Source organism: Mirounga leonina, unplaced genomic scaffold (genome assembly GCF_011800145.1).
Source record: "Mirounga leonina isolate KUSES-001 unplaced genomic scaffold, KU_Mleo_1.0 Mir_170, whole genome shotgun sequence".
In the NCBI taxonomy this organism is placed as follows: Eukaryota; Metazoa; Chordata; class Mammalia; order Carnivora; family Phocidae; genus Mirounga; species Mirounga leonina.
In genome coordinates, this window is record NW_023270433.1 from 37,711,004 (window position 1) to 37,726,275 (window position 15,272).

General features: G+C 40.7%; 1 protein-coding gene across 2 annotated transcripts in view; it reads left to right on the forward strand.

Annotated features, from left to right (window-relative positions):
• The window catches only part of DDX58 (DExD/H-box helicase 58), a 36,792-nt gene that overhangs the window by 19,406 nt on the left and 2,114 nt on the right, over positions 1–15,272 (forward strand). The window contains exons 11-17 of one of the 2 annotated variants that reach the window (XM_035016508.1): positions 2,622–2,779; positions 3,775–3,910; positions 5,366–5,514; positions 7,697–7,787; positions 10,081–10,251; positions 11,479–11,630; positions 15,040–15,183. In XM_035016508.1, coding sequence (XP_034872399.1) covers positions 2,622–2,779; positions 3,775–3,910; positions 5,366–5,514; positions 7,697–7,787; positions 10,081–10,251; positions 11,479–11,630; positions 15,040–15,183 — 1,001 coding nt within the window. The remainder of the gene's footprint in view (positions 1–2,621; positions 2,780–3,774; positions 3,911–5,365; positions 5,515–7,696; positions 7,788–10,080; positions 10,252–11,478; positions 11,631–15,039; positions 15,184–15,272) is intronic. The other variant, XM_035016509.1, reaches the window with a different exon arrangement.

Consider the following 15,272-nt stretch of genomic DNA (forward strand, 5'->3'; position numbering starts at 1 on the left):
TGTTCTTTCATTCATTCACCAGATACTCATTGTGCCAGCTAATGGAAAGGACAAGGTTAAAGACATAGTCCCAACCTCAGGGAACTCACAGTCAATAATGAGAATCAGATGTGAGTAGCTCCCACACAGCAGGGCAGAGGTACAACCTCGGTGCCTTGAGAGCACGTAGGAACTTTGGCCTGGAATGAGCTGCAGGGAAGCTTCCTGGGGTGGGGTGGTGCCTGAGGCAGTCTTGAAGTCAGCCAAGCTAAGAAGGAGAGACAACCACGTGAGGTTGAAAAGGCATTGATGGAAGAAAAAGTTTTAGGAACAGCAAGCATTTCGTGGTATTCCCAGTGCATGAGTAGTAGAAAGGAGTGACGCTAGAGAGGCAGGGGCCAGACCAGGAAAGGCTTTGTCCTAAAAGCAGGGGGAAGCATCTGAAGATTTTAAACTGATTCGCGATGTGATAAGAATACCAGTGAACAAAGAAGGCCAGAGGCAGTCAAGACAGGCTGGTGGAAGGAGGAGGCTCGCGCTGAGCACTGCAAACAGGAAGTGTTCTGATTTCATGGCCAGCCGGCTTTGGGTGGGAGTGGGAGTGATTTGCACCAGGTTTCTGGCTTGCACACTTGTTGATATACCAGTAGGGAGTGCTGGTTCCAGAACTAGGAGCAGCTTTGGAGATGTTGAATTTGTGAATTCACCTTTCTTCGCACTTATTTTGCTTTTTCTCTTCTCTTCTTTCACAGCTCGATTTAGGACTTAGGCTGACTGCTGTCTGGCTGGTTTGCCCACCCACACTCACTTTTCCATTCAGCCCCCTGTTACCTGGTTGATCTTTCTGAAATACCAGTTTTATCATGTTAGTATCCTGCTTGAATCTGCCTTACAAGCCTCTAACCTGCCAGTCTGGGCCCTACCTGCACAATCTGGTTCTACTTTTCTTTCCAGTTTTACCTTCCACTCCTTCCCTACTCGGATCCTTTGATTTAGCGGTTCCTTGAACATGTTCATTCACTTGTCATCTACTTGGTGCTCGGCAGTGTGCTAGCTGATGGGGCGATAGCGTGGACCCTGAGATACAGCTCCTGCCCTTGTGGCATTTCCAGAACAATGGTAAAGCCAAAGTTAGATAAGGAATAATAAAACAACGGGATAGGGTAGGTGGATGGTGGTGATCAGGTGTGTTTCAGGCAGAGGGAACAGCATGCGCAAAGGCCAGGAAAGCAGAGATGGTATGAGGACTTCCATTAGTCCTGTCAAATGCAGGAAGCAGAGCAGCTGGAGATGAGAATCAGAAGCTAGATCACAGAGGATCCTGAGAACTGGGTAGGATTTTGGCTAGAGGAATCCACTACAGGCGTTTAAGTGGTGGGGTAGCAAAATGTTTCATCTGCAATTTTGGAAACTCTCTCTTTAGCTGCTGAGTGGGCAGTGGATTGGAGGGACCAAGGCAAGAAGTTAGGAGGCCGTCATATTTTCCAGGAACATTATGATGTAGTCTGAACTAGGGAGGTAGCAGAAGGGTGGAGAGACATGAATTTCTATCTTCTTATTCCCCCCACTTCTAATTCCCTACCTCCACCTTTTCCCCAGTCTACATCCTGTCAGCTGTTCACTTCCAGATTGCTTAGCTCATTTTCACACCTACTCACATTCAAGAAATACTTGTTAATTCATCTGGTTTACTGCTGACCATCTTGTTTGTAGTTGGAGCTGGGAAAGAAGCATGTCAATGCTACTTGTCTGAATAGCCTCCTTTGTTCCTCCTGCTAAACATGAATGGGTGAGAGGAGCAGTTTAACCCAGAATTATAACTCTTGCCTGTGAGTTTTACTAAACTGTGCTCTTCCCAGGGAGCCCTGGAGATCTGAGCTACTTGAGAATAGGCTTCTTCTGTTTTCTGCATCCTTTTACCACCAGCACCCTGCACACAGCCTGGACCACAGCTGATGCTCAATTTTTGGACCGAGCAACTGAGGCGTAGCTTAGGAGATGCACACATACAGAAGCATCCACGACGAGCATCTTTTGAGTGCCTGTTTTTTGCTCGGCCCTGCGAATGGTGCTGTGGAGATCAGACAGCTTAAGTTCGTAGCAAGGTAGAAGAGAGTGTGTTGAGTTCTCTCTCACTTGCTTTTATATTTTTTCCTGATGAAGCTCATGAGACCTATTATTTTTATTCACTGCTTTATTGTTAGAGGCAAAGTTAGATATTTTCCTGTCCATCGTTTTACCTCTGGGCTGCTTTGGTCGTCAGCTCATAGAGCTGGCAAGCCTTCAGTATTAGACACACCTGGATCTGCATTCCTGCACTCACCCCACATGCTAGCTCTGTCACTTTGGGTAAATTACTTTGCTTTTCTGAGCTTTGTTTTCCTCACCTGTAAAATATAACATCCACCTCAGAGGTTTGTGAAAATGAAATGGATTTGAGTGTAAGACACTTTGATTCTTGGTGCAAAGTATTCAGTAAGAAATCACGTGCCAACACAGATTCACTACTGCTGCAAACCGACTGTTTCAGGAGGAATACTCTGCTTACAGAGAGCAAGAAAGAAAATTTGAGGGTGAGGCATGCTTAGAACTTTAAATGACTGACCATATGGCACAATGAAAAACTTTTTTTTTTTCCTCAGAAAGTGTATCTCAAATTCAAAATAGGAATTTTGGAACACAGAAATATGAACAATGGATCGTTTCTGTTCAGAAGGCATGCATGGTGTTTCAGTTGCCCGACAAAGATGAAGAGAGCAGGATTTGTAAAGCCCTCTATTTGTACACTTCCCACTTGCGGGTATGTGGCTTCTTTGCAGCGATATATTTTAGTTGTAGTACCTACTGGGAGCTTTGCTCTGGGAGCCAAGAGAACATCAACTTTTCACCCTTTTCCAAGAGCTCACTTAGGAACTTTCCGAGGGGTTCCTATGAGGCAAACTTTAAAGTTATCCCATTCAGCATCTTCTCTGTCAGCTTACTGAAACATAATACAAGCAGCCACAGGATAGAAACAAATGCTGGGGTTCTATACCATGTGCCTCTAGTATTCCCATGATTGACACGACTGGAAGAATTTGGGGGATGATGAACATGATTGTAGATATGTGATAGGTGACAGCCATCTTGAAAATTCAGTAAGTGACTTCTGTTGCCTTATCTTGAAGCATGTGTTTTCTTAACTTTGGCAAAGCCACACGCTCAGAAACCCAGGGTCTTTGGTTGTTTTCTGGTTAACCAAGAAGTTAAGAAACAACAACCATCACCTCTGCTTATCATGCTGTTGAAAGTATTTAAAAATGCACTCAGCATGCATTTATAGAATTTTAGTGAACTTAGTTGCATATTTGGGGTAGGTGGTCAGTGCCATCATTCTGAACAGGTGCTGTTGCAATTCCCTGATGGCTCTGGATGTATGAGGAGATTAAGTTGAATGTCTGAATCACGAGGCAAGTTGATGCGGAAGTTGATTTGCTTTTGTTTTTTGCTTTTTAATCTTTGACATGCATTTTTCTTGTAATTTTCTCTTTTTCTTCCAAGGTGTAATTCTAGACTCCAAAATGATCCTAATTAATTAATGATTCTAGCTGATTAAGATTTTTTAAATAGTATTTGGTTCAAAGGTTTTATTGCAGTACCATTAGAAACCACTCATCTTAAAAAACTAAGTTGGGATAGATTTAAGAAGAGCTTATTTTAAAAATTAGTTCCATGCTAAGTACAGCTAATTGAATTTCAGTACAGCAAATGCATTAGACCTTGGAAACACTGAAACTCAGTTTTCATTTTAAACAGAAATATAATGATGCCCTCATTATCAATGAGCATGCACGGATGAAAGATGCTCTGGATTACTTGAAAGACTTCTTCACTGATGTCCGAGCTGCCGGATTTGATGAGACTGAGCAGCATCTCACTCAGAGATTCGAAGGTGGGTAGTGTTTCTTTCTTTTTTTTTTTTTTTTTTAAGATTTTATTTATTTATTTGAGACAGAGAGAATGAGAGAGAGAGCACATGAGAGGGGGGAGGGTCAGAGGGAGAAGCAGACTCCCTGCAGAGCAGGGAGCCCGACGCGGGACTCGATCCCGGGACTCCAGGATCATGACCTGAGCCGAAGGCAGTCGCTTAACCAACTGAGCCACCCAGGCGCCCGGTGGGTAGTGTTTCTAGAGGAAGAAGCCACTGGAGCCTGGTGACTCCAGTGGCAGGATACTTGTATTATATTTAGTGTACGGTGATGCTCAGGAGTTGTCCTGGGCTTAAGAAGATAATTATAGACAGCAGGACTATTAAGCTTCAGTGAAATCTGGTACTTATGGAAAAAATATGTTGCTTACACTATTTCTTATTTTGAAAAAGGAAAAATAGGATTTGCAAAGGATACATCCCATAAAAATTATAATAGGTAGTGGCTTTTTTTTTTTTAATCTATAAGAGACTTTTTTAAGTTCAGTTAGCCAGCATATAGTATATCATTAGTTTTTGAGGGAGTGGTCAGTGATTCATTAGTTGCATATAACACCCAGTGCTCATCAGATCATGCACCCTCCTTAATGCCCATCACTCAGTTACCCTGCCCCCCTCCTCGCCCATCTGTCCCTTCTGCAACCCTCAGTTTGTTTCCTGGAGTCCAAAATCTCTCATGGTTGAGAGGTAGTGGCATTTTTTTGTTCAACTTTTAGTAATTTTACTATGCTTTAAAAATATAAAAAAAGTGTTTGGGGCGCCTGGGTGGCTCAGTCATTAAGCGTCTGCCTTCGGCTCAGGTCATGGTCCCAGGGTCCTGGGATCGAGTCCCACATCGGGCTCCCTGCTCCGAGGGGAGCCTGCTTCTCCCTCTCCCACTCCCCCTACTTGCGTTGCGTCTCTCGCTGCGTCTCTCTCGGTCAAATAAATAAAATCTGTAAAAATAAATAAATAAATAAAAATATTAAAAAAGTGTTTTAATGATTTAGAGAGATTATAATTTATATATGCTATATATAAATTTATATATAGAAGAAAACCAAGATGGCCCATAATCCTACTGCTCATGTATCAAGAAGTTTATAGGAGGATTTGAAATAAAAAGTACGGCCTTCTCCCTCTCTCAAAATTCTTTTCCCCAAGGTAATTACTGCTAATAAATTAGTTTGGCCTATATCAAAGTATTTAGTATACATAAATGTAGCCCCGTGGTGTGCTGCTATGCACTGAGCACCCAGCTGCCTGGGGAAAATAAGTATGCATTTATTGCTGCATTTAATGCATGCATTAAAGCAGTGGTTATTACTCTTGGAATTCGGGTCAAAGATTGAGAGATCAACTGAACTATAGCTAAAGGTCACAGTGTGTTCTAAATTTGTAGAATTTATAAGCCATTTATAGAATGTTCCCCTTTTGCAGAAAAGCTGAAGGAACTGGAAAGTGTTTCCATGGATCCCAGCAATGAGAACCCTAAACTCCAAGATCTCTCCTTCATCTTGCAAGAGGAGTACCACTTAAATCCAGAGAGTAGAACCATCCTCTTTGTGAAAACCAGAGCACTTGTGGATGTAAGCTTCTTTCTTCTTGTGGATACCAAATCGACCCAGTACCATTTTACTGAAAAGAGTGCCCTTTCCTCACTGCTCTGCAGTCAGGCACCCACCCAAATATGTGTGGGTTTGTTTCTAGGCTGTCTATTCTGTTCTGATTCTCTCTTTGTTTATCTTTATACAAACACTTCACTATCTTCATCACTCTGGTTTATAGTAAGTCTTTGTACCTGTAGAACAAGGACTTCATACTTTTAAAATTTTTTTGTCAGTTGAAAAAAATTTTAGCCATTCTCTGAGCATGTAATGGTATCTCCCTAGGGTTTGAAAATTCATTTTACTATATTTGCATTTCAGCTAATGCAGTTGAGCATTTTTCATAAACTTAGTAGCCATCCATATATCTTCTTTGGTGAAGTATCCGTTTACATCTTTTGCCCATTTAAAAATAGGATTTGATTGAGTTGTATACCATGTTATTGTTGAGTGTTTAAAAAGTTTTTTATATAGTCTGACAAAAGTCCTCTGTCCGAAATGTGATTTGTAAATATTTTCTTCTGGTTTTTTAATTCTCTGAATAGTATCTTTTACTGATTGAAAATTTTAACTTTTCATAAAGTCTATTTTAACAATTTTTTCTTTTGGGGGATTGTGCTTTTGGTATTGTATATAAGAACCCTTTGCTTATCCAAGATCACAAAGATTTTCTTTGTTATCTTGTCAAAGTTTTATAGTTCTGCAATTTATAATTAGGTCTACAATCCCTTTTGAGTTACGGATTAAGATGCTTTTTTTTCTTTTTGTATGTGGATATCCAATTGCTGCAGGACTGTATGTTGAAAAGAATGTCCTTTCTCCACTGAATTGCGTTTGTTACTTTTTGAAAAATCAGTTGGCTCTATTTATGTAGGTCTATTTCTGGATTCTCTCTTCTGTTCCATTCATCTATATCCATCTATCTTTTCACCCTTCCCATACTGTCTTGATTAGCTTTATGGTGTGAGTCCTCTAACTTTTTTCCTTTTTTCAAAATTGTTTTAGCTATCCTCCTTTGCTTTTCCATTTATATTTTTGAATCAGCTCACTCACATATATGAAAAAGTCTGCTGGGATTTTGTTTGGGATTGCATTGAATCAATAGATAAAACTGGGGAAAAGTGACATCTTAACAATATGGAGTCTTCCAATCCATGACCATAGTATATCTCTCTCTTTTCATTTATATAGTTTCTGTATGTTACCTATTGCTGATAACAAATTACCTCAAAACTTAGTGGCTGGAAACAACAAACTCTTCTCTTAAAATATCTATGGATCAGGAATCTGGAAACAACTTAACTGGATGTTTCTGACTCAGGATCTCTCCCCAGGCTGTAGTCATCTCAAGACTCTACTTGAAAGGCTTAACTTCCAACCATACCTCCCTGGCTATTGGTGGGCCTCAGAAGATGTGCTTCTGAGCTCACTCATGTGGGCCTCTCCATAGGGCTGCCTCAGAGCATGCCGGCCTCCTCTAGAGTGAGTGATCCAAGAGGGATTGAGAGAGTATGCCTAATATAGAGGTCATAGTCATTTTGTAACTTCGACTTGGAAGTGAGCATTTCTTCCATTTTTTATTCATTAGAAGCAGGTCACACTTGAAGGGAGGGGATTACAAGGATCTGAAGACCAGCAGGTGGAGATCACTGGGAGCCAACCGAGAGGCCACCTACTACATCTTTGGTTTCTTTTATCACTGTTTTGTCGTTTTTGGCATACAGATTCTGCACATATTTTATTACACGTATACCTAAGTGTCAATTTTTTAATGCTATTATAAATTGTACCTGTAGTTGCTTGTTTGCTGGTGAATAGAAATACAACTGATTTCCATATATTGATCTTATGTCCTGAGATCTTGCTAAAACTCACTTATTAGTTTTACACACTCACTATTCCAAACATTGCTTTTTTCATTTAAATAAGGGATGTCGTAGAGATTAAATTGTATCAGATCACAAAGGTCTTAACCATTATAGTTAATTATTGCATAGAATTCAATTCCAAAAAGCTTTTATTCTCAGGTTTGTCAGACAACTGACTGAACTGTTTACTAACTTAAAGTTTTTTTTTCTTCTTGCAGTATATCAGCATTGAATTAATAGTTACACAAATGTGTTCTACAGATAGTGTCCAACTGATAATTGCTTTTGACTTTCAGGCTTTGAAGAAATGGATTGAAGAAAATTCTGAACTCAGCTTTCTAAAACCTGGCATATTGACTGGACGTGGCAAAACAAATCATAACACAGGTACTATATATGAATTAGAGTTAGGATACTGTATGTATAAGAATATTTATAATATATTCAAATTCTTTTTTAATGCTTGTATCAGTCAGGGTTCGACTAGAGAAGCAAAACCAGTAAGAGATTATGCACACATACATATATACCTATATGTTGTTTATGTGTGTGTACGCAAACACGCACAAACTCATAGGGATTTGGGAATTAGCATGCACAACTGGACTGGCAAAGTGAATTTGAAATCCATAGGGCAGGTGGTCAAGAGCAGGCCTGAACCTCACAGGCATGAGCTGTTTGGAGTCTCTGAGCTCAGGGACTAATGCCTAAGCCTTCTTACAAAGGGTCGATTGATTATGTCAGGTCAACTGAGAATGAAATCCCTTTTGTAACTTAAATGTTAAGTGATTAGGAACTTCAATTACATCTGCGAATTCCCTTCACAGAAGCACCTAGATCAATAACTGGGTACTGTAGTTCAGCCTAGCCACATTGACACATCAGAAAGCCATCACAGTGTTTGAATACAAAAACTTGTAGACATCTCCTCTTCCCATAGGTCCTGCAGACAAAACCAAAGTTATTTTTAAAAATATTGTTTGAGCACGTCACTCTTTTTCTCCAATTCTCAATCAGTAGATTAAGATTAGCTGGAAATAAAAATGTTCTGTTTCCATTTTATTGTTTTTTAAGCTATAGATGCTTTTATGTGAAATATATATTTTTTTAATTAAAAAAAAAGTTCAAGCACACAATCCTGAAATCCAGCTACAGTGGCTGAAGGATGAAGGGCTGCCTCTGTAATCCTCCAGCAGGATCCCTGGGTGGCCAGCCCTCAGCTGACATTCTCATAGCTGTGCTCCCCACCCCTCAGTGACCAGCTGGGACAGATCCTCCACTCTGTTCCTCCTGTTTAGTTTTGTGTATAATAAGCAGTCCCTATCCTGTCAGTCCTCAATCATTACTCTTGCACTTTCCCCTTATGCAAATTTTAAACTTCATGAATCGAAAAAAGTATATTCAGATTTTGAAAATTTAACTTACCAAATGAAGTCCAAAACCACATTATTGCAGTTGGAATTCAAAGTTCTCTGCAGTCTGACTCTAACATGAGTTGATTTTCAAACTTTGTTATTTCTTTACAAATAAGCACTCAAGACATTTTCTTGTTTGTTCATTTATCCATCCATCCATCCATCCATCCATCCATCACCTACCCATCCATCATCCATCCATCCATCCACATTTATTTAGAAACTTACCAGTTATTGAGCTTCTGCAAAAGAGCCTTCCCCAACCACCCAAGACTGGTAGAGGTGTCTCTCCTCCCTGTTCCATAGATGCAATTCTGCCTCCATCCCATTGCTCATCACCTTGAATTATAGCTTCCTATTGATATCCTTCTTCCATGAGATCCTTGTAGATAAAAATGGACCTTTTAACCATGTATTTTTACCTGACAAACTATAATTGCTGAATAAATGTTTGATGAACAAGTGGACGAGTAAGTTTAGAAATTCATGAAGTATGGTGTCTGTCTTGGGCATGCTCATCGTTCAGTAGAAGAGGATGGTAAAAAGAAATTGTTTTGGCCTTAAAATACATCTGAAGATTTTGGCTGCCAGTGTACTACTGGAAAAAATTAGAACTTATATAAATTCTATTAACTTGGAGGTGGAGACCACTGAAATTCTTTTTTCTTCTCAGTATATCACTGGCTGAGAACCGCACACTGTTAGGGTCTCAGACTTAGGTTCTGCCACTAACTAGCCTGTCAGTTTATCATACTTCCAAAACCTCAAAGTCTTCATCTGTAAAGGAGAACTATAACACTTGCCACATCAGCCTAAAAGGGCTTTGTGAAGTTCCAGTAAGTACTTAGTTGTGAAACTGTTTTGCCAGCTATAAAGTCCTATACATATGCAAAGTCATTATGATGAATAGTTTTGCAAAAAAACAATTAATTGTTGATAGTTGTTGATAGTTTTTTTTAAAAAAATCAGTATTTGTTTTGAGATAACATGACTGAAGTCACACAGCTGGTTAGTGCCACAGCTGGGATTTGAACTCACGTAGTCTTGGGGCAGAGTCCAAATTGTTAAACACCATCATAATGTCCTCTCTAAAACAAGGCTAGGAATAGGCCCTACTGCCTAGCGTTGTTTTGACATCATGAATATAAAGCACTTATCACAGTATTTGGCACATAATAAGCATTCCATAATTAATGGCTATTTTTCGAGGGTAAAGTTCCCTCTTTGGTGAGTTGTATAATGAATGCCCTCTGACTCTGACACAGGAATGACGCTCCCAGCACAGAAGTGTGCATTGGATGCATTCAGAACCGATGGAGATAAAAAGATTCTGATTGCTACCTCAGTTGCTGATGAAGGCATTGACATTGCTCAGTGTAATTTGGTCATCCTGTATGAGTATGTGGGCAATGTCATCAGAATGATCCAAACCAGAGGTGAGAAAAGCTTTGATGCCATGACTAAATGGCTGCCAATTTTTCTGATTTGTGAGCGTGTCTGTCATTTAGAAACGTACTCTGTCCCAGTCATTGTGCTTCTGGTCTTTTCTCCTTTACCGAGCCATAGTGGCTGTATGACCATTGGCACAGTGGACTCTGGCGTCTTTGGCCCTGACGGTGGCTTACTTGATCAGGATTGTGTGGGTACAGTTTTGCCCACTAATATATACCCTATTTTGATTCTTGTTTATGATGAATACTGTTTACTTGACCAACATTGACAGACATATTTATGGTAAGATAATTCCCACTTGGATTGAGACTCTGGCAGCCAATGTGTGGAACTTTCATGGTTGTGCTTGTGGTAATGATGGGCCCCCTGTATTCTAGAAGAGATACTCCATAGAATTCTCCTGTCTCACTTGAACTAGGTGATCTCCTAACTAGCCTCTCTTACTTTTTCCAATTTCCCTAATGACAGCCGCCATTTTACTTCCTGAAAAACAGCTCTGGGCATGTCACTTCCCTATATAGAGTCTCTAGTCATTCCCAATTTATGTGATGTTAAAAAGCTCAAAATCCAGCACCAGCTTATCTTTCCAATCTATTTCTCATTCTTCCCCTTTATTCATTATCCACTTCTGCCAACCTGACTTCATCATTTTCTCCTTGTTGAAGAAAGCGCTCATGTACTGCTACTGATAATCTTTGTTTTACTTCCTCCCTCTTGTCCCCACCTGTCCCTGATTCCCTCAGCTGGCAAAAAATTTTCGAATGCCCATAGTTCTTTACATTTATCTTCCTTATCACACTTATTATTTCCACCTATATTCTGGTGGCTGTGAACATATCTATTTCCCCATCTCTTTGAAGGCTCTTGAGGGAAGATCTGTTCATTATTCATCTTACAGTGCTCACAGTGTCCTCCTGAGTATTCATGTTGGATTGTCTTTAAGGCATTGTCTCTGATAATGTAGCTGTTCAATTATACTGTCTGGAGACTGACCCCCCAAGGAAGCCAGTCTAAGGTGGGCTCCTAGTTTAACATGTAGTTTAATATGAAGGTGCACACCTGCATTGGAGTCCATGCTCTAACAGCTCAGCCTACCTATGAAAGCTTTCCTATGAAAGTTGAATTTTAGGAGTACCCCTTTGTTTACTTCTTCTCAGATTTATCAGAGTTTTAAGTCAAAGACACCAAATAAGGTATTTATTTTCTGATAGGCAGAGGAAGAGCAAGAGGTAGCAAGTGCTTCCTTCTGACCAGCAATGCTGATGTAATTGAAAAAGAAAAAATAAATATATACAAAGAAAACATGATGAATGACTCCATTTTAAGGCTTCAGACGTGGGATAAAGCAGTATTTAAAGAAAAGGTAAGTCTTTTAATCTGTGTCACTCTTGCAGAATCTGACCATGAGTAACAAACAGAATATGAGGATAGTTGGTGCCTTTTATCATATTGCTCTGAGTGTTGCATAAGAACAATAAGTTTATGCTTAAAATTTTGTCCTGCAGTGAACATCAGTTCATTCTGCTTTAGGTCTCAATGAGATTAAAATATATGTTATTAGTGCTAATATTTGAAGTGACGTTTTTAGTTATAAAAGGGCAAACTGAGTTAGATGACCCTCAAGTCGGCAGCTCATCTTGAGGACTGCACCCTAACATGGCGAAACACAGCCCTTCTCGGTCTTTCCCTCCAATCTGTCTCTCTCTAACACCCAGAGTCCTCAGAAAAAAGCTCCCCGTGGATAGTGCATGTGTTAGAAGGCCTGCTTGTAGATATTGGTATGAATGCACGCTGTGGAGTGGCCTATCTGTTCAGTTCAGCCTCTTGGTAGTGACCTTCATTTTACTGTAATTTCCTTTATAACACAGAAGCATGGAACCAGATTGGGGAAAGTCAAGAAACACAAACACCACATACACGCACACACAGGCACACAGGCCCCGCGTACTTTCTCCAGACCCTCTGCAGAGACTTTCATCTTGGGATCTCTGCCACCTGGAAGATGTGTGACCTCGGGTACTTACTCTGTCTCTTAAATCATCTGTCTCCTCATTCGTAAAGTTGGGAAAGTAATGGTATTTAATTCACAGGGCAGTTTGGAAGATAAAATGGGGTATATGCATTGCCCAGCACAGTGCCTGGAATAAAGTAAGTGCTCAAAAAATGAGTATTGTGATGGACAGAGGCATGAGGCAGACTTTAACTTCACAAAGATGAACCTTACAATTCAGTAGACCAACTCCATAGTGTCCATAATTTTAAAAAGTCATAATCTCTTTGCTCAAAAAAATTTTGAGCAGTGCTCTAAAGCAAATTAACACGTATTTTAGGACATAAAATGACAACTTTATGTCAGTATTTACTCGTTTTTAGAAACATTTCTTCCTAAAGTTTAGAGACTAAAATATTTAAAAATACTTCTTCCACATTTTCATTGAGAAGAACTGCAGGGAAATTTTTTAGTTCCTCTTAATTTTCCTCCTGAATTTTACTAAAAATAGAGGTTTTTCACAGAGTCATCTTCCCGTTTTGTAGCATATGTTGATGTTGGCAGTAAAGTCTTTAAAACCATGATAGCTTTAATATCCATGCCATAATTTTTGTCTTTTCCACTGGGTGACCAACTACGTAGACTCGTGTGGCAGGAAAAAAGAGTAAAAGCCTTCTGAGGGAGATGGAGGCTCGGCCAGACACAGACTCTTTTGTAGCCAGCTCACCAGGACGAGGAATGGGATAGGAAAACACAGGTTACACATATGTTGAATAGCATCTGGGATTGCCCTAACAGCCATAGACAACGGGCAGAGGTGGTAAAGGATGAGAGGGAGCCCAGAACCAGTGTAACCGGGACCTGTTGGCTGGTCATTCCGTGGGTGGGGGTGGGCATTCTGGCTCCCTGCAGGGTCTCCACTAACATCACAGGCAAGGGCTGCTACCACGTGGCAGGGTTGAGAGCATGGCTCCCTGCTTGGCCTTCTCTGACGCCATTAGGTGGGAGTGTTGAGATGCTTCGTTAAGGTGGAAATCTAGGTACCCCTTCAGTCTTTGCTGGCATGGGCTGCGGTTAGGCTACAGTTGTTTGTTTTATTCTGTGATGTTTGGCAGGAGTAGAACAGCTATTGTCTAAAAGTTTCTTGTCTCGCTAGGCTGCCCCTTTCCTGGTCCTTTGGCTAGAGAGAGTAGTAGGCTTCTGTTGAGACACTTATTTTATCTGTGTCCATAGACACTTCTGGTTGCCAGTTCCTTCAGCCCTAAGTCTGGGATATATAAGAAAACCCAGGTTGCTCACCACCATTTTGTTCTTAGGGTTTTGTGTTTTCTAGCTGTCTGCCTTCCCTTCTGAATCTTCTTAGGTTTATTTTATCTATAATGTCCAGGTTCTTTTTTTTTTTTTAATATTTTATTTATTTGAAAGAAAGAGTGAGAGAGAGAGAGAGCACAAGTGGGGTGAGCGGCAGAGGGAGAGGGAGAAGCAGACTCCCCATTGAGCAGGGAGCCCAATGCAGGGCTCGATCCCAGGACCCTGGGAGCATGACCTGAGCTGAAGGCAGACGCTTAACCGACTGAGCCACCCAGGCACCCCTATAATGGCCAGTTTCTTAGTTGTAAGTTTTTTTTTTTTTTTTAAGATTTTATTTATTTATTTGAGAGAGAGAATGAGAGACAGAGAGCACGAGAGGGAAGAGGGTCAGAGGGAGAAGCAGACCCCCCGCCGAGCAGGGAGCCCGATGCGGGACTCGATCCCGGGACTCCAGGATCATGACCTGAGCTGAAGGCAGTCGCTTAACCAACTGAGCCACCCAGGCGCCCCTTAGTTGTAAGTTTTGAAATAGAACGCAGTCATACTATACATGCATTTAACTTTCCTGTAACTCAACAATACTCTCTGTGGTTGGAAGGGGAGAGAGAAAAAAGATTTACGTGCTGGGGACTCTTCTGCCTGTGGTTCCATTTAAGAGGTCTCTGCCCTAGAAGTGGGTGTAGTTATGCCTGAAACAGTCAATACATGTTTATTTATGACGGATTTAAAAATTTTGCCAACTACTAAAGTAGAAAGCAGGGGTCACACGACTGTTTTATGAACATCTTTAGTACTTTATGACCATTTTTTTTCCTAAAGATTTATTTATTGTGAAAAGCAAGACAGTGAGGGCGACTGGGTGGCTCAGTTGGTTAAGCGACTGCCTTCGGCTCAGGTCATGATCCTGGAGTCCCTGGATCGAGTCCCGCATCGGCCTTCCTGCTCGGCAGGGAGTCTGCTTCTCCCTCTGACCCTCCCCTCTCTCCTGTGCTCTCTCTCATTTTCTCTCTCTCAAATAAATAAATAAAATCTTAAAAAAAAAAAAAAAGCAAGACAGTGAGAGAGTGGAAGGACAGTTGAAGAGGGAGAGGGAGAGAATCCTTAAGCAGACTCCCTGATGTGGGACTCAATCCCAGGACCCTGAGATCATGACCTGAGCTGAAACCAAGAGCCAGCTGCTTAACCGACTGAATCACCCAGGCACTCCCTTTATGGGCATCTTTGATTCAAAAATTAAAAAGGCTCATCGGAGGTCACAGTTAAACACTAACAAAGAATTAGGAGAACCCAATAAAATTACCTATGGGATTTTTATAAACAAAGCCAGGTACTGTATGTTCATGGAAGCTGTACATGAATGAATGATAATAAACATGTATGTGCAGGTGTATGTGCGTGTGCGTAAATACCTCCTAGTTATACCGTTATGCTAAGTGGATTTTGTTTTTGGTTTTTGGGTTTTTGCATGTAGGTTCTCCAGATACAGATTCAAGAAAAATTAATCAGGGATAGTCAAGGAAAAGTAGAACCTGTACCTGATAAGGAAAATAAAAAGCTGCTCTGCCGGAAGTGCAAGGGCTTTGCATGTTATACAGCTGACATCAGAGTGGTGGAGGTAAGCAGCCTTTGAGCAAAGAGCACTGGGTCATTTTTTAGCACTAATCAAAGCTTACTCTCTATTGGTGAGATATTTATAGTAAGAAT